General features: G+C 41.3%; 1 protein-coding gene across 6 annotated transcripts in view; it reads left to right on the forward strand.

Annotated features, from left to right (window-relative positions):
• The first annotated feature begins 2,257 nt into the window (after window positions 1–2,257).
• The window catches only part of CACNB2 (calcium voltage-gated channel auxiliary subunit beta 2), a 261,734-nt gene continuing 245,013 nt past the window's right edge, over window positions 2,258–18,978 (forward strand). For 4 of the 6 annotated variants that reach the window (XM_057432548.1, XM_057432550.1, XM_057432557.1 and 1 more), the window contains exons 1-2: window positions 2,258–2,432; window positions 13,894–13,986. In XM_057432548.1, coding sequence (XP_057288531.1) covers window positions 2,340–2,432; window positions 13,894–13,986 — 186 coding nt within the window. In that variant the 5' untranslated portion in view covers window positions 2,258–2,339. The remainder of the gene's footprint in view (window positions 2,433–13,893; window positions 13,987–18,978) is intronic. The other 2 variants (XM_057432549.1, XM_057432551.1) reach the window with 1 other exon arrangement.

Here is an 18,978-nt window from a genome sequence, read left to right on the forward strand (position 1 = left end):
GTGAAAAATCCAGAGGGCAATGTGAAGGACCACTGTCACAGGATTAAATAACTCCTATTCCCTTCTTTGTGTGAGAGAGAATAGGCAATCTCTGAGAGATGCCTGAAAATTAAATGTACTGAAGATTAAATGCACTGAATCACAGCAGACCGAGTGCCTTTCATACAGAATGGTTTGAAACAGAAGGATAAAGTGGTTCCAAAGCTATAAAGAAGTCAAAGCCAACATCTTTCCATAATACCCCACTTAGCAATCATTAACAAGAAGTGCTGCGTTTAGGTTCTTTAGTAAATCTCATCCTTCCTTAATTATTATGATGGTTACAAAAACTAATTCCATTAATACAGTTTAATTTGCAAATGACAAAGAAATAACTACTTCAGGGCCTATATTAGAAGGTGAAGTATCCATTCTTCCCACCAGATGTGCAAAGAGAAAATATCTTTTTGGTTATAGCCACTAAGAGAGTATCTGGAAGCAGCCCAGGTTCTAGAATCTTTATAGTTTCAAGATTTTCAGCATGTCTATTGAACAATTTAAATGAAATTTGAGCATGTAAAAGACATTCTTCTCACTAAAACTTAAGGTTCTGACAACAAATTTGACAAAATTCTGAAAATTATTCTTGAAGAATACTACAACTTTTCAAAATGAAATGTGAAACTTTTTGGACAAGTAAAAGTTCTAAGCTTCTTCAAATCTTGGAGTACTTCCACTAGCAGAGAAAGCGAGTTCCTTCATAATAGATGGGTAGTTCCTGCATGATATTTTCACTATCCATATGAGAAAATCTGAGGGGTAAGCTAATCCAGAGAGGAAATTTATTAGCTGTAATGAAAAATGTGGTGAATCAGTCACAGTTGGGAGAAAGCTTGAAGGTACTTCTTAAAATTGAACTGGCTTTTGTGCTGGTTTTGGTTTGCTGGCTTCTTTTCCTCTGACTATCCTATTGCTGCTGGTCATGGTTGTGATTTCAAGTATACGACATTAGGCCGTTCTGAGTTTCTGTAATGATTTTTCACTGTTTACCATCAGCTTGTAACAGATTTCAGAATCACTAAGTGGTTCTGAAAACATAAGTTTCTCTTTATCACAGTGCGGGGAGTGGCTAGGTGCTATTCAAAGTTGACAAGGAATGTTCCTCTAAAACCTTTGACTACGAGTCCATTGTGTGCTTATGTGGTCAGAAGATTTACACGGGTCTCTGTCAGGGCAGTCATACAGTTAGTTTTTTGTTTCCAAGAAACGGACGAGAAAGCATCTCAGGGGTGGAGGGTGATTTCCCCAGGTCAAGCTTTGAACAGGCCTTTCGAAGCCTCCTGTGGGGCACCTGGTAACACGACTGAAACTGTGCTGCTCTAGGTTGTATAGAATTAGACAGTGGGCTTCCTCTTGCCTTCTAGTTACGAACTGCTGATCCCTTGTTGATGCATACACGGGCATCTCCAAGAAGTGCAGGAAGAAAACGTGTCAACACGACAGACCCAGGGAACTTTCTCTTTGCGAAGAGCGGGTTTGGTCACTAAACCCAAGGGCACCGCAAGATTGGCGCATCGATGCGGGCTGAGCCATGGGGTGATGTGGGGTCGCGATCGGGCAGCACCGCTGGGCTCAGGGAAGGGCGCGCCCTGACTCTCCCCCCCTACCTGGCCAGGGGCGGAGGGGGGGGGGGGGGGGGGGGCAGGAGAGGCGCAAGGCAGGGGCAAGGCCAGCGCAGGGGGCGCACCGCTCCTCTCCCACCGCTCCTGCTCCAGCTACGCCCGAGGGTCGGCACTCAAATAAGCCGCGGAGTGCTCCGAGAGCCGGGAGGCGCCGTTTGCAGATAACTTACAGACAGTGGATGGCAGCGAGCCCCCGCGTCCCTCGGCCACGGCGGCGCCGCGGCTGACCCACGCTCCCGCGTCCCTGCCCAGCGGCAGGGCCCAGCAGGGCCCGGCCCCCATCCCCAACTTTCTCGCACTCCCGGCGCATCCCTCCCCGCCCCGCGGCGCCCGCTGTGGACTCAGCGAGGCACCGCCCCGCGCCCGCCGCCCGGTAGCTGCCGGGAGGGCGATGCTCGTTGTCACTTTCCCTCTCCCCCTTCGCACCGCCCCCTGCCCTCCCCCCGCGCCCGGCGGCGGCCGTGCCCCGTCCCCCGGCGCCGCGCCGCGCGCTCCTCAACGGCAGGAGCCAGGGCCGCGCCGCCGCCCGCCACCGCCTGCCCACAGCCGCCTCTCCCGGCATGGCCGGGCGCTGAGGGGCGCCCAGCCGCCCCGGCTTGCTCGGCTCGGCTCTGCTTTGCTTGGCACGCCTCTGCCCCGCCGAGGGGCTCGGCGCCCAGCCGCCCCCTCTGCTCGCCAATGGTCCAGAGCGACATGTCCAAATCGCCTCCCAGCCCGGCGCAGGAGGTGCAGATGGAGCTGCTGGACAATCCCTTGCCCGCGGCAGCGCAGGTACCGCGGGAGCGGAGGGCTCGGCCGGCTGCGGCGGGGACCTGGCGGGGGGCGGCATGGCCGGGCCGGGCGCGGAGGGCTTCGTACCGAGGCAGCTGGCAGGAGGGGAACGGCGGGGCTGCCGGAGCTCACGGCCCTTCAACTCCCCGCCGTCAGAAAAGTTTGACGGCTCTCCTGAGGCGCCCGACCCCCTGTTCCCCGTCCGCACCCCTAAATGCTGATTAGTTAGCCCGTACAGTGGGATGCTGTATGCCATGGAAGCTTCGCAAGTCAAGAATCCCCTTATAGTTATCTGGAGGATGACTGTACCAGAATACGTTGCTATTAAGGTGCTATTCCGTATTACTCACAGGTTACGGCTCGTCTTCCCTGCTCCCGTAACCTGTTGTATCTGAACCTGATGCTAACCACGCACTGCCGAAACCTTCCTCGTCTGTTACCCAGGCTGGTGACAGCCTGTGCTGATGGGGGAAGGTGGTTCACGCCGGTTGTTTTAGGGAGGCTGAAGGTGTTGAGCACGCTGCAGATTTAAGCTGCTCGATTCTCGTGCAGAAGGTGGTTGTACAGTCATCCCTGAAATTTTAACAACTGAGGCCGTGTGCGCTGCGCTCAGGTGGATGGATGGAGAGAGAGAGGCAGGCAGGGTATGGATGTTTGTGCACTTGGTAAAGACTTTATATTTTGAAAGGTGGTTCGTGTGTAATATATGAATGTTGCATAATATCTTCGAGTTTGCAATAGTTGGCTACAAAGACTTACAGTGCTATTTTTAAACCCTGTAAAAGGGTGGTAAAATCTGATTGCGTGCGTTTTAAATTACAAACATGCTTGTTCGTGTTAGGACAGAGTTTTTGTTTTCCTTTTGGGGTGGCAGTTTTTGTTGCTGTTCCCAAAACTGTCTCTCATGCTTGGTTTTCTTTGGGAAGGTGGTCTGGTTTCATCACAGAAGTGCTCATTTGCCGGAGGAAAATGCTGTCAGTCTGTCAAAAGGCTCACTAATCGATCTGTATTTGCTGGGGACCAGTGACAGCAGAGCAAAATCCAGGCACTGAACCAGAGACTAGGTTAAGCTAAAAAAATGTCTTTTTGGATGTGAATTTGACTGCAGCCTCCAAGTGCAGAACAGACATTTCAGTAGGGCCATATGCTTTGACAGCTTCTCCAGAAGCAGTGGCAAGGGAACTAATTTCTGACCTGCAAATCACACCCCTTTTTGTGTCTTTTCAGCACTAAGCACAGAATCGCAACTGTCTAGTCATATGATGCCTCTCTGCTGTGGACAAATGTCAAATACTGATCATGAAATTGATTTTCACCCTTCTTTTAACTAGGCATAAAGAACCTCTGCTTAGAGAGAAAGGATAGCTTGCTATTTATGTTTCAGGTAAGGTACTTGTATTCTGTTTAATAGAATTGGTTTCTGGACACTTGCAGCCAAAAAAGATCCACTTTTTAAGATAGTGGTAATGTGGCTTTTTAGTTCGGGGAATATTTTTCAGGTTTTGGAACCAAAGCCATTAGCCAAAGCAAGGATCATATCTCACATACGTATTCTAGTCATACGTAAACCTTTGGTGTAGGGGAGATAAGGTTATGGAAGCAAAAGAGCCCTTTGTCTGAATCGTAATGTTAGTTAATTCCTTAGCGTGCACTGCACTGAGAGACAATTACTCTGATTTGAATTTTTGCTCCATTAACATGATTTTGAAAAAAATCAATATTGTAAGGGCTCGCTGCTTTGCAACGTACAGTGAGAAGGAGAGGCTTAATCATCAAGTAGATTGCCTACAGGTACTTCAGTTATGCCCACCACTATCTTTTTCACTAAAGTACTTATCAATCCTAGAAACATTTCATGCCAAGTAATACATCAGGGAAAAAGACATGCAAGCTTACATAGTGATGTCACTCCTAGAAGTATGCTCTCTGAAGTGCTACTTCTGGGAATTATGATTTAGCAAAATGTAATTGAAGAGCGTTTGTAGAGTTGTAAAAGCCTCAGAATTTCTCTTATATTTCTCTTATTCTGATATGCCTCAGAATATCTGCATATCTCTTTTGCAGAGAAATTTGCAGAATTTCTCTGCAAAATTCTTTTGCAAAAAGAATTTTTTGCAAAGCTGAGGATTTCTTTTAACCTGGCTGTACATCATAATCCATTATCTTGAATTGTGCCTGGCCATCCATTTTGGCCAAATTTGTCACCACTTGGCAGAGGGGTGAATATAGTTAGCACTCTGGAAGTAATGTTTCTTGAAAGGTAGTTAAATATGTGAAATATTCCTAGATGGCCTCTGTGTAAAATCTATTTCTTACTTTCATGATGCATTTTGCTAACAAGATCTGCAAACAAAATAAAATAGGCATTCATTGTGACAGTTCTACTGTACTCTTCCTGGGAAGTTCTTTGCAATGAGAACAAAGTATTGGTGTGTTGCTCTGTATCATCTAAAATTCTGTGGCTTTTAGGTCCATATTACTGTAAAAACATAGTTTTAGGTACTCACCGTGTTCCGAGGCCAGATGAGGTTGTGATATTGTTTCAGGTGCCCAGTTTTATCCAGATCAAAGCACATGCTAACATTTACACTGTGGAGTTATTCACAGTGGTCAGGTATATGTCAGTGCAAAGTGGTAGTTCTGGGTGTGGCTTTTTGTAATAAAATCAGTATCCTCAGTTTGAAATCATAAAACAAGCAAACTGTTCAAATGTATCAGTGTTTGATGGTCAGTGTCTGTTTTTTAAAAGACCAACTCCAGTCCTCTTTTTAATTCTTTGTTTCAAGAACCCTTTAATTCTAGGAAGTTGAACCAGTAGAAGGTTCAATTTAATAATTTTAATTAACCCAGATGCTGTGCTGATTTGTTTATAATATAACAGCATATTAATGCCTTTCATGGTGACTCTTGGCTTCTCTTTTTCCTTCCTCCTGTGTAATTTTTTTTTCTGATCCTACTTCAAAGTCCCTCAGTCCCCAGAAATCATTAGATTCAATTCCTATTGCTATTTTCTCATTGCAAAGCTTCCTGTGTTGTGTCATAGGAACAGTCACAGCACATCAGATCAGTAAATTATAGAAGGTGTTTCAACGAAAATATAATGAAACCTTGTATCAGGCAACTGCAGAGTACCTTGTGGAGGGAGGAAGAATCTTACTTATCCTGGATGAATACTTCCCTATTCCCCATTACTATTTTCCTCCTGTTCTTTTTCTTGCCTTCTTATGCATCATCTGTCAATGCAGGTCCTAACAACCTGACACATTTTAAATGAAAACAATTCTCCCTTTGATGGTTTTCTTTAGGTCTTTCACTTGCATTTAGTTTTCCTCTGTTAAGTGCTTCCCCTTTCCGAGTCTAAAGTCTTCATCATTCCAGGAGCGCTTGACTCCAGCTGGTTGGGTTGCACAGCTGAAGGTGAACTGCAGGCGTGGGGTTAGGGATGGGCTTGTTCAGTTCTCCTTTTGTATTGGCTGTGATCCATGTTAACGTGACTTTTATAGTAATGTGCAAGTGGTGCCTCCAGAATATCGGCTTAGTTATTTGGCCCTAGCACTGACCGTTGTCTTTCCTGGATTTCCAGCTATCTTTTCAATTGCATAGCACCATCCCTTCACTGCCTGACGTGGGGTAATAAAGAATGGAAGGAATAGCGAGAGATTTATTCTCAGGAGATGAATCACGCTGCCCTCTGCTTCTCTCTTTCAGCTGAGTTGATTTATCACATTCATACCGTGTTTACCTATTCTTCAAATAACATTTTGCAACAGTGTATTTCCCAGCACTGACTTGCAAGAATACTTTGCAACCTGTAAACAAACAAAATTTATATCCCTTTGCTTACTTAAATAATAGCAATAGCCATTCATTATAGAGGCATGGGAGGTTTTACTCTCTTCTGGCAGCATCCTAGAAGCCAGATCCAGTGTGGTTGCAGCTCAGTGGAGTATAAACAAACCAAGAAGTGATGAAATCCAGTGCCATTCATTGGACTTTCTCGTGTTCCTCAGCAAGAGGTAATCTTTTCTCTCCTGATGGTGGTAACCTCCTTTCAGTGTTGCTCCTCTTACTGACAAAAATAAGTGTTAATAGCCCCTCATTGAAGAAAGCCCCTCAAGTTTCAGCTGTTACCTTTCTGATGATTCTCTTTGGCTCTTGGGGTTTACTTTGCATTGTCCTGAACTCTGTCAGTAGTAAGTAGTCTTGCGTCTCTTCCAGAGACTTTTATTTACCACTTGGGTATTACACATCAGCAGCATATATGGGATGTAATAATTGTTTTGTACGTTTTCCTAGAGTGTAGACTCTATCTGAGACAACTTGGCAGTTTGAGTCCTAACTTACATATCTGGTAACCGTCTTTTAGAGGTGATCTCTGGTTTTGTCTTGCTTTGTTTCTAGGTTTATGATTTCAAACTGTTATGGATCAGAAGTTCCTGTACTCTTTCAAGACTGACTTCTCTGGAAACTTTTTTCTTCTTTCACTCAGTCATTTCCTGTGCCAGGACTGAAGAGTTTCGGAATAACACAAAGCAACCAAAATTACCCTCCCTGCCCTCCAAGGGCTTGCCTTATTCTCTGTCAGCAGGGCAGCAGACACTTAGCAGAGGGAAGCTTTCCCATAGGTGGCTGTTGCTCCCTGAAAATACCTTTCTGTCATAGAGTCAGATCTCTTTTCCTGTTTGATTGTGTAAGAGCAATACAGAAATACATGGAGAGCAGGTGGGGAGGAGCAGGCACGTGGCCTGCAACCATAGCTGCCAATCTTAAAAGGCTGCAGGAGGCACAGCAGGGTTTGGGCATGAGCTTCCACACCTTCTGCTGTTGTGTGCTCCTGTTTTGCTGAGTTGGGAGCAGACATCTTCATCACCGGCGTTACGGAGAGATGTGCAGCAGATTTTCACTGAGGTGGGTTTCCAAGCCACCGGGCAGGAGGAGAGCAGGCCAAGTCCCATACTCCTTGTCTAGCGGGTGGAAACTGCCAGGTGACCTGGTCTGAGGCCAGGCTGAGAGCACTGGGATGTGGCTTAGAAGTGTAGGAACTGGTGAGAATTAGGCTATTTCTAGCTGCAGTATTGGCAAGCCTTTATCACAGGCTGGCAGAAAAGAGCATCGAAGATTTAACCCTGTTACAGATTTCTCAGCGCAAATGTATTTTTTTTTATATGGGGAAAAAAGGAGCATCTGTCAAATACTTATTTTTGGACTCTGTATGAAAGTTTGTGTAAATAAATTATTTGTGGAGGGTTTTTGTTTTTGTTTGTTTGCGTGGATTTTGTTTTGGTGTAGGCGGAGGATTTTATACAAGGACTGGGGAATGGTCTTTGCAGACTCATCACTGTAGCTTGTGTGAACTTGATGACTGTATATGGAGATCCTCAATTTGATAGGATTCCTGAAGGGAAGCCTTGTGTTTTCTGAATGCTGTCCTAGTAGCACCTATTTGTTTCAAGAAATTCAGGTTTTGAAATGTAACCTTGAGATTCTTTGCTATGGGCACACTAGTCTGTGCTCCTCAGGCAACTTCAGGTATGTCACAAGGGTGAGTGCCTGTCACAGAACTGCATTGATGTGGACCATGTAGGGTGTTCTGAAACCCAGCCCCAAGGTGAAGGCAAGCCAGGATATATTGCTATGTCCAACATTGCCCTTTTTCTCCCATTTCCATCGTGGAGTGGATCTCTGGGAGTGTTGAGGAGCTCCTCTATGTGGATCTCCCATCCCTTTTCTGTACTGTCAGAAGGTTGACCTCCCCTGCTTTATGAGATTAGTGTGATTTGTGGTGTAAAGATCAGGAATATGCATGTCTCCTTCTGTAGCTGACCTTTTATACCCAAAGATGCCCCATTTGTGATGTTGGAGTGTGGATGTGGGGGTTTACAGTTACGCAGCCGAAGCTGGAGGCTACACCACCACGCTGGAGGGTATTGTTTCTGAGAGGTGGCAAGCCTGGCCGTTGATCAGAGAAACCTCAGGAGGTCTGACCTAAAGGAACATTCTGTTGCCTCGTTGTAAGGCATTCATTAAAGTGGCAGTGATTTATTCATCTAAGAGGTGGATGCGCATGTTCTGCACTGTCCCAGTATGCTGTCCGGGGCATGAGAATTTTTAAATACCTTTCAAAGCTTTTGTATGGGAAGGAAGAATGCTTAGTGTACTCTTTCATTTCTGACTTTTCCAGTTATTCCCTAATCCTTCAGGGGGTCTGTCTTTACCTTTAGGTATTCTTCTGATCCTTGTAATTGGTCATTTGCTCATCTGAGATCATGTAAGTTCTGAATTTTTATTTTCTGGTTTTGTGCTCCCCAGTTCCTTTCTTGCATTTATGTTTCAAGACCTGACTTGACATCGGACTCTGCTGTCTAAATCTTCTGCCCCTTTCCTTCCTTCTTTGAATGACATCAGCAGGCTAGTTTTTAAGGGTTTATCTTTGACACCTACCATCAGTCTCAAAGACTGGTGCTATTTTTATCTATTATAATCAGTAAAGGTTAAGGCTCACCCTATGTGTAGTCATCACCTCTGCTTTGATATAAAACACCATTGGAGTACTTACTGGTGAAGGGCATTTTAAGACTGTTGCTGACAATAAGTTCTCTGGTTGTATATAGTTGGTCATTTTAAATGTTTTATATTTCCTCTTCCAGATGACAGTATTTTGCCTACAGGGATAAACCATGCCTTCTGCTTGTTGTGTGTGTTAGAAGATTAAATGTTACGGATGTATGCTTTTCATGTGTTGAGGCAGAGCCTCATTAAAATTAAAGGGTTTCATTAGGCGACATTGATCTCATCCATTTGCAGTAATGAGTAATTGTATATGAAACTGCTAATTATCAGGAAACTGCTATGCATGCCTCTAATGCTTCATATGATTCCCATATTTCATTTGATTATGTGGGTTGAATAAAGGTTACACAATGTACTTTCACGTCAGAGTTGGAAAGCAGACTTTGTTGATGAAATGTTTGGGTTTTTTTACAAGATTACTTGGGTAAGTTGTTTTTTTTTTGTTTTTTTTTTTTTTTAAAGTTTCACATTGTTTGACAGGTTTTGAAGAAACTGTAGAACATAAATGCGGGTGTGTGCTTCTTGTCTTTGGCAACTCAGCCAATTTGAAAAGAACTTTGCACATCTGACTAATAAACCAAGCTACAGTTTTGGTCTCGTAAACACATGTGTACATAACTTTATTTGTCTAAGTTGTTCTGCTGAAATCCAATGAGAATGCTCCTCTCAGCAAACTTTTATATAAACAAGGTTGTTTGCAGGACTGGAGTTGGTTCTATTAAAATTAACTGGCAAAAATGATGATACTGAGTTTGCTACCACGGTATACTGGGTGCAGAGACATTTGTTCCCCTATGGTTGTTCTGTTAGCTTAACCTCATAGGTTAAGAACAGCTGCCCAGTGTTGTTGCTTTTACTGGTCAATGTCCATAGATTGTGATTCAGTCCTTTATTTTTAGCTACCTAATTGCAGCCAACTGCTGCGCAGAACGCAGATAAGGCAGCTAATTTTAATATGAAAATCGTGGTAACATGTTGGGTTCATTGTTAAAAAAAAGAAAATCTCTTTTTTTTTTCTTTTTTTTTTTTCTCCCCAGAATTGAAAGTAACTGGTAGATTATTTTCTTTTTGTGCAAAGTTCTTGATCTCACTTTAAGATCTTATGGGAAGAATACACTCAAAGAAGCAAAACATAATGAATATAACAGGATGAGTATTCATGCTTCTCCACATGACAGGGATAGTTAATCATTTTTAAAATATGTAAAAACCTGTTTTGTTTATGTAAGAGTTATCTCATTTTTAGAAGAAAGGTTTGGGCATTTCTGACTGTGGGAATAAGCTTGAAAGGTCTGGAAGATAAATGTAATCCCAGATTAGCGTCCTTTAAAATAAAGAGAAGGGTCATCAAATCCCACTTTTCCCATGTACTGAAATTGTCCCCCTTTCCTCTGATTCCACAGAATCAGTCTGTGCACAGAAGCAGGTATAAAACTTGACTTTCCCTACATTGTGTAGCCTTGGCCTCCCACTCTGTCAGCTGGGGTTTTTTTTTGTGTTTAAAGTTAGTATTTAGCTTGTACTGCTGAATAGTTTCCACTCATATAAAACTATAACAAACCCATGCACCTGCTGTGCATAAACAAAAACTCCCCAAACTGAAAGATCAAGGTGAGTTTCAGTCTTAGCTTCATTTGCTGTGTGATGTTGCCTGAAATAAATGTTTTTAGTGTTTAGTTGTGCCTTTTATTTGTGCTTGTATTGTGTTTTTGTTCTGCTCTTTTTTTTTTTATCCTCATTGCTCTAGACACAGTCCCTCTTTTGCCTTTGTATTAGTTTTTTTGTGTGTTACAAAATGGAACACTGATTTTGTAAATTAAATGTTGTAGAAACTGGAAACAAATACAAAAAAAGTCCCTGTGAAGAATACGTGCACATTTTTTTTCCTGTATCTCTTTGGGGATTACACAATACCGTACATTATTTATGAAATTGCCTAGGTAGTGTGAACTTTATATAGATGCTTTATATTCTTGAGATGCCGTGTGAATGTTATGATTTCTTTATTTTTGTAAGCATATATCCATATTCTTCCACAAAAATTGGTGAAAAGAGGGCCAGAACATTGGTCATGAGTAACTAGTCAGTTATCTCAGTAACAACTATTTTTAGGAAGTAAACTTTGATTTAAGGATGTTGGTTTATTTCAAACTACTTATGTAAAAGATACTTTTTATGTATTTAGGTATTAGGTGGAGTATTGGGTGGAAAAAGATGGTTCTGATAGAACTGACTATTCTAACAGTAACTGGAAAATGTGTTGCGTAATTTGTTGGTAACATTGGTTCTTATCTACATTTCTTTCTTACAGATCTATGAAGGCCTTTCTATTATCAAAAAGTTCTATTATCAAAGATCCCTTTTAGAAATACAACCATATAGAGCCATTCCTCTTTCAGTTTTAAGCTTACCTTTTTTACCTACTGGATTACAGCTTTAGACTCATCAGAAAGTCCTGTTTTCATCCCCATCATATGTAGCATGCTAACTTTTATATATATATTTTCATATAGTTCTGCCTTAAACCAACATGTAGTGTTGATTCATATGCCCTTCAAAAAGTTTTTACACGGCTTATTTACAATTTCGTAAAAATAATATATTTGGCAAAGTATCTTTCCTGCAAATCTGTATTTTGTGGGAAAACCATTGCTTTTCTCCTAAGTCCTTGTTAGTTTAATGACATAACAGATACTAAATTATTTTTTCTCAGAATCAGTGTCAAGCTGACAGATATATTGTTACTTGAGTCATTCTTTCTAAAACATTGGTATTAGATTTCAACCAGCTCTCTGAACTTGCCCTGAATCAACACTCAATGGTCCAGATACAGGCTGAGATCATTCCCTTGCATCTCGTGGTATCAAGTTACCTGGATTTGTCAATTTGGCAAATGGCCAGGAGTTAGTAGTAGCTATCTGTTGTCCTCCTCAGTTACTCCTAGATTGCACAGTATTTCATCATATTTATCATATGTGTTACTGCAAAGAGCTACAGCTCTGATTTTGAGGTTATGATCTTAAAAATTTGTGCCCCCAAACCTGCGCTGGAGCCTGCTTTCTGTACCATGAGAACCGATGAGACTTGGGCCCAAAGCTCAGTGTGGTGCTCTGAAGGTTGCTGAGGTCTGGGGAAGGATGCCCTTTATGTACCCAGGCACAGTTTTATCCCAGGATTTGAAGTATGAAGGCTGGGTTGTCAGGAATGCTGCATTGTAATGCATGCACAGCCATGTTCTCCAATAACCTTATTATAATTTTCTCATCATGCCAAAACCCAGGACCAACAGTGGCTTATGGCCAAGGTCAACAGCAGGATGCATATGCATGGACTTGGAATGCTAACTAACAATAATGAATAAAAAATATGATTTATTAATGTGGTATTTTGAGATATCGGCACAATAGTACCTTATTATCAAGAGGGGTTTTTGTCTAATATTTTAAGGATAACAATGCTTTTTCTGTAAAGAAATTCTTGGGAGAAGGATTGTGAGATAGTATGAGGGGGGATAGGGAATTACTCTCTGAAACATCAGCACATAGGTGGTGGAATCTGGTGTTTGGTTTTGTGCTGCTGGTTCTGGTTTTGTTGGGGGTTTTGTGTTTGTTTGTCGTGTCCCCCCGCGTCCCCTCCCCCCCAAGTTATTGGGGAACTCAAAAGTTTAGTGCTGAATGTAGGGTGAGAGCTAAGATTGGGAACAGACCAAGGCAGACCTTGAAAGTGAAGTCAAAACCCCTGTTTATTGAAGGGAGCTGTGGAAGGTATTCAGTGACAGGAGACGTGATCCAGAGAGATGGATTAGTAAAATGACCTTTACAGAAATGTGATGAGTGACAAAAAAAAAAATGCGTCTATCAACCTCAAGGAACATAATGTTTGAAGTAATCAAGACATGATTTTGATGTAAGTTTAGATGAATTTAAGCAGTGTGCCTGGGTAGGAAGGGCTGTCTCTTAACGTAGTTGTAAAGAATAAATCTGTGAGATTTTGCTATACCTGGGAGGGGAGCTTTGGGAAGGGTCTGAGCTGGTGTAATGGCATGGATTACAGTCACTACAAAAGTAGGTGGATGCAAATAGCATAGCTTTAAACTCTTGAATTTTTTGGTATTTGTTTTATGATATTTATTGACGGACAGTATTCATTGCGCAGAACAAACAGCTTGTCTTAGGGGGTTGGGCTATTTGCTGTGTTCCTATAGTATAGTTTAATTTTGCTTCAGACAACCATTGCTTTCTTCTGGTATCTTTTTGATTTTCTAAAGGTAGAAACGATGGTTTGCATTTTAGTTGCATATTATTCTTTTCCAGTTACGTGTTTAGCCCTTTTTTATTGTTGTACTTATTTACCTAAAATTTTCTTAAAAAATAAATTAGAAATTCTTCCTTAGTTTTAAGATTATATCCAAATCAACAAGTTGTTGGTCACTTCTTGCTGTTTAATGTTCCCTCAGCTGACTTGGCTCATAGCTGTAATGTACTGGAGACTGCTCCAGTATCTTCTTTTCTAGCTTGTTTATTTAAACTAGCTGCAAAACAAACTAGACTTTTTAATGATTGTGACTTGGGTGAAGAATACTACAATTGTACAAGTCTGTAAACGCTTCTCTGAACCTGCATATGGGGGAAAAAAACCCAGCAAAGCATTTGGGGCTCAGCTGGCCAAACCTAGTTGTGTTGGTGAGCAATTCTGCGCATTGTCTGTTAGGTACTTACTGAATAGGTGCTTATTAATTGATACAAAGCCAGTCATCTGAATCTGTGCTAGCCTAGGAGACATTGGTGATGCTTTTACTGAAAGCTTTCTGTGCAACACAGACTAGCACTGTTCCTCTAATTTATTTTTCTTTTTTGTGTGTGTTTTTTTTTTTTTTTTTTCCCTCTTACAGTCTTACGGTAAAGGCGCAAGAAGAAAAAATCGTTTCAAAGGATCCGATGGGAGTACATCTTCTGACACTACCTCTAACAGTTTTGTACGCCAGGTATGTTTTTCAGCTTTTAAGAGACTGGATGACTTGCTGATGTTAATGTTCAAGTAATTTTATTTTATTACTTTTTTTTCTGGTAAATTGTTAAATCAAAGAGTGATACTGCAGCCTGAGAAACAGCAGAAGTCTTTGCTGGCACAATGAAAAATACTTGGTTGCTATTGTTTTGATCTTGGCAGAAAAATGCTTTCTCATTTCTTATTCATTTCCATTTATAGTAGTCTTCATTATTTTTGCTACTGTAATGCTGTCAGGTGATTAAAGCTGGAGGAGGAGGCAGAATATGATGGGAGTGCCTAAAGTGGCAACATTTGGGAGAAAGCAGCAAAACCCTACCAGCCCTCAGGATTTTCCTCCTTAAAATAGTGTTGTGCGAGGCAGTGTTAACTTACATGCTTTCCTCCCACATCCCAGTCTTATTTTAAGGCATGGGTTGGAGGGGAAATCCCTGGCAGCATTTGTCCCCATAGCACTGATGCTGGAAGGCCTGTAGAGGATGGAGTGATGATGTAGGCTCTCATGACCTGTGCCGTTTGCCTTTGCCTTGAAGGGAGAGACCCAAGTGGAGTCTTGTGGAGATCCTAACCCATGTAGGTGCTTAGAGGACTGCTCAGTCTGGCCAACAGAGGTGACAAGAAATGAAAGGAAGGGTATCCAGAGTCCAGCATGGTCTTTGGCTCCAGAACGGTGCCACTGAAAGGGGGCTTTTGTGTGTTTAGTTGACAACACCTTGGAGAACATGAAGGATATGCAGATCATCACAGTAATTGCACCTGTGTAGTCTGAAATACAGTTCTTTGTGCCCTGCTGGTTTAAGCTGTGGTTTGCAAGTGCAGGCTTTGCCGTCTTTTTTGAAGGGCTTCTAGAATTTGTGAGGTTTCATTGCAGTTTTCGGGTTTGTTATAAGCAGGCACCAGATCTCCTTCTCTATCATCTTGTCTTTCATGTCCCTCCATTTCAAAACATTGAATGGCACCACTGCTGTTGCACTGGTTGTATCAGTACACATCATCTGTTTGAAAAACTCTTCTACTTTGTCCTACTGTGATCATGTTAGTAGGTTTTGTGATAGGCTATGGATTTGATAAAGCCAGCCCCTTTTACATTTCAGTGTCTATTGGACATAGGTGTGAAGTACTAATTGATCATGGGAGTCTTTCAGTGGAAGTAAACAATATGAAGGTGGAAACCCTGGATCAGTAAATTACTTATTTATAATGTTTTATCCTGTTTAAAAATACTCTGAATAAAAAGCAGTTTAAGTAGTGTTTGGGAGCAGCAACAGCATCTTCCAGTTTCAAGAAATCTTTGTAGGGAAATCTGTGCTGCTGTTTTCCTTAGCTCCTTGTGGATGCTGAATTCAGCCTGGAACTTTTTTTAGCGGAGTATGAGTTTTTTTTACACTGGCTGCACATGGTTCATTGCCTTTCTTGTTTACTTAAATGAAGTCTGAAGCTGATCTCAAGTCTCTTCTTGCTGTCATGAGGGGGAGCAGGGCAAAGAGAGAGCGTAGCACAAGGAGGTGGATCATCAAACTACACATAGATGTTGAGGTGGACCTCTGTAGTCAGCAGAGATCTGGTTGTCTCCATAGACAGTGGGGTGTGATTTATCATATCTTCAAAACAGACGTATAAACAAGGGTTGTTGATCTGTAGTATGAAAGTGCCTGTATCTTTCCTGTATCTTTCCCAGGGCTGTAAAGGGAGCATAGAGTACGACTACCTCAATGTAGATTTTTACAGAAGAGATTTATTTATTTGCCTGAAATAAATCCCAGTTTAGTAGTTACTTAGGTAATACAATATAAATGATGGAAATAGGCTTCTGCAAAAAACCTAGAGATTTAATAAATTACTGAAGCCAGACTCAATTTTGAAATGGTATTGTCACTGAAGGTAGTGAGGGGATGTTACGTGACATGGTCCAAAACAAATTAAAAAAAGAACAAAATCATCACAAAACATTTCTAGTCAGTAATGCGCGGGCAGGGTCTGTATGTAGATGTAGCAGCAGATGTATGAGAGAAGTGTCTCTTCACAATTTCAGAGGTTGGGCTGCATCTTCGACAGGCTTTCATGCTGTGATTCTCCTCCTGGAATAGCTTGATTTTCTCCTTCTCTAAGGAAGAATTGCCACCAGTAGGACCAGGGTGCCTGGTTCCCCACATATTAAACATAATGGGTGCAGTTGCTTTCTGCTCATTTAGCAGCTGTGCTCTTCCCAGAAGCTACCTCGTTGCTGCATATTGCTTGTCTCTGTCTTCTTGGAGGATATTTTACACAGTACAGATGACATAATTGTTTTTCCCTAACCCTTTATTTTCAGGAGAAAAAGTGACTCCAAGAATTTGGTGTTTCTCCTGAGATGGGTAAAAGTTGCAGAAAAGCAGAGTAAACAAATGCATCCAAACCCAGTAGAATTATTTGCATACCTTTTATTTTCTGTTATTTTAGTTTAGTGCTATCTTAAAACCATAATTTAGTTTTTGCTTTGAAAGGGGTTTGTGTGTTTTTTGGCTGTGGCTTTGATTTAGACATGGGATACATAAAATCTGTTGGTTTCGGTGATGCTTATGATACCTATAGCTGCCTTTTTTTTTTTTCTCCAACTTTCTTCCCCCCCCCCCCGCACTTCCCATCTCCTTTTGCATTTACTTCTTAACTCATCTTGCAACTTTTACGTACATCTCTACAAGTGCTCGCTTCTGTACTCAATGAATCCTGGGATTCTCCTGACCGTTTATTGCTAAGGTCTGTGTATGTTCCTCGTAAAGAAGAAAGAATGTTTGGAAGGTACTTTTGCGTCATATTAAGCTGGACTGTCCTTAAACTGGGAGGGCTGTGAGAGATGTGCGGGTTCTTCTTGTAAGCATTGGTGGAAAGTGGACATTTCCTAACAGAGAAGTATATTGGTGTTGGATAAAGAAGGGAAGTATGTCTAGTCCTAAAGAAATGTTATGCATGTGGAGGGCAGTGGAGGTATTGTGCAAGAGCAAGGATATAGGATTCATTCTTTTGAATCCATGGAACTGCTGGCCATTTATGTTAAAGTTGCTGCAGGAGGGAGGGAGTTAGTATCTATTACTTACATTGACAAAGCTTTGTTGTGTCTGTATTTTACTATTTCCTTAAGGACTTACGCACCTCTGGCTCCAATATGTACCTGGCAAGTTTCCTGCAATGCATACCAAATGCTACAGTAGTAAAAATAATGGCAATCTAGTTTTATCTGAGTAAGAGAGAACGAAGTAACATTTGATTAAAATTGCCTGAAAATTCCTGCTATTGTATAATGAGAATGAAATGCTCTCTGCACAGCCCTGTGCGAAATGATCTTTCCCATTTAAATCTGTTTTTCAGAGCACTGGAATAGAGAAAAGCAATCTATGTAGAAGCACTAAACCAAAGCAAAAGCATTTATATATATATAAATATATATATATGTATAAAATACAAATTTAAAAAACATTCTTTTCCATCTGGTTAAACCTTGTCTGTACTGTGAATTTTGTCTACTGATATAGGTATTTATTTCTGTTTTTCACTTGTGACCCTGTGAAACCTATGATTTTAGGAGAATGTTTTGGATTATGTTCCATTTGTTTGTTGCAAAAAAAAAAAAATTGTTTAGTTTTGTCTCCAGAATATTATTGATGATATTGGAGCTGAAAAAAAATAACAACTTGGCCTTCCTTTCACTTGCCAGTAGCTACTGCTTGACTTTTCAGTAGTAGGAGAGAGAAGAATTTTTTCCCCCTCTGTTGTGTTTTGAAGTTGTATTGGCAATTAAGCAGTGTATTTGGATAGCAGAAGCATCATTGCACACCAGTCGGCTCCTAACTGACTTTAATCAGTTGTCTTTAGGGATCTAAAGAACATTGTGTTACATAGTTTTCATCATCTTTTTTGAGCTTTGGAGTGATAAGCAGCTTGTTCTGAGGGTTAGCTATGAAAGACTAAATTGGATCTGATCTCTGCTTGCTGCCATTTTGACTGATGCATGGTAATGATTTTGTTCCTGAGGGTTTTTTCAAAATACAGATCAGACAAAATATTTTGCAGACAACACTGTGGCACTTTCCAGCAATATTATTTCAAGCAAATTGCATGTTCTGATAGCATTACATATTTTGTGGTTGTGCTTCTGGACCTGTCTTTGTCGAGGTTTTATTTTAAATCCTAATGATTAATCACAGAGGCAGTCTGAGTTGTTGGGATTTTTACGTACTGCAAAGCAGATTAGATTGTGAAATAGCCTGTACACTATGGACTTGCTTACTGAAATATTTAAGGTTTTACAAATCTGGGGGGTTTTTTGCCTTTAAATGTTGGCTTGATGCCTGTTACACTGTGTTCACTCAAAAACACAGCTATAAATAATTACATAGGGAATTCATTATTCTTCTACTTTTCTCTAAGGACATTTGCCGAACTGTGTAATTACCTATTGAATTTTATGAATGGTAAAACTAAGATTTGCACTAAAAAAATGATTTGAAAATATTGACTTAGTTTTGCTCATAAACATGCCTCTTAATCTTGAGTTCACCAGAAAGATGGGCAGAGTCAGAATGTGTTCCTCTTCTTTAAATTAAATTCCCCCCCCCCCCCCCAATATAGAGCTTAGCTTTGATATTTTTCCTTTCATGTGAGGAAGAGCTTATGTATTCAGCTCATACCCACAGCCTGCCAGTGAGGCAATGCATTTACAGGCTGAGCTGTTAAGAGCTGGTTTAGAATGGGCACAGATATTAGCTTTTGTCTTAATGCCTAGTACTAACATCTTATGCTGAAAACCTGTTTATGCTTTCTCTGCTAGAACTATTCCTGCTTCTTGAAGACTATGTGTGAACGAGACTGGCTAGCCAGAAAAGCTAAATGAGTAATTACCCAAAAAAGATCATTTGCCAGTTATTATATTCTTGTATTCTTTGTGTGCCTCTAATTATGAGACATGTTTGGCTTGGAGAGAGAAAAGGAGCTT

This window comes from Pezoporus wallicus, unplaced genomic scaffold (genome assembly GCF_028554395.1).
Source record: "Pezoporus wallicus isolate ANWC-B61680 ecotype Strahan unplaced genomic scaffold, APGP_CSIRO_Pwel_v1 scaffold_2584, whole genome shotgun sequence".
Lineage (NCBI taxonomy): Eukaryota > Metazoa > Chordata > Aves > Psittaciformes > Psittacidae > Pezoporus > Pezoporus wallicus.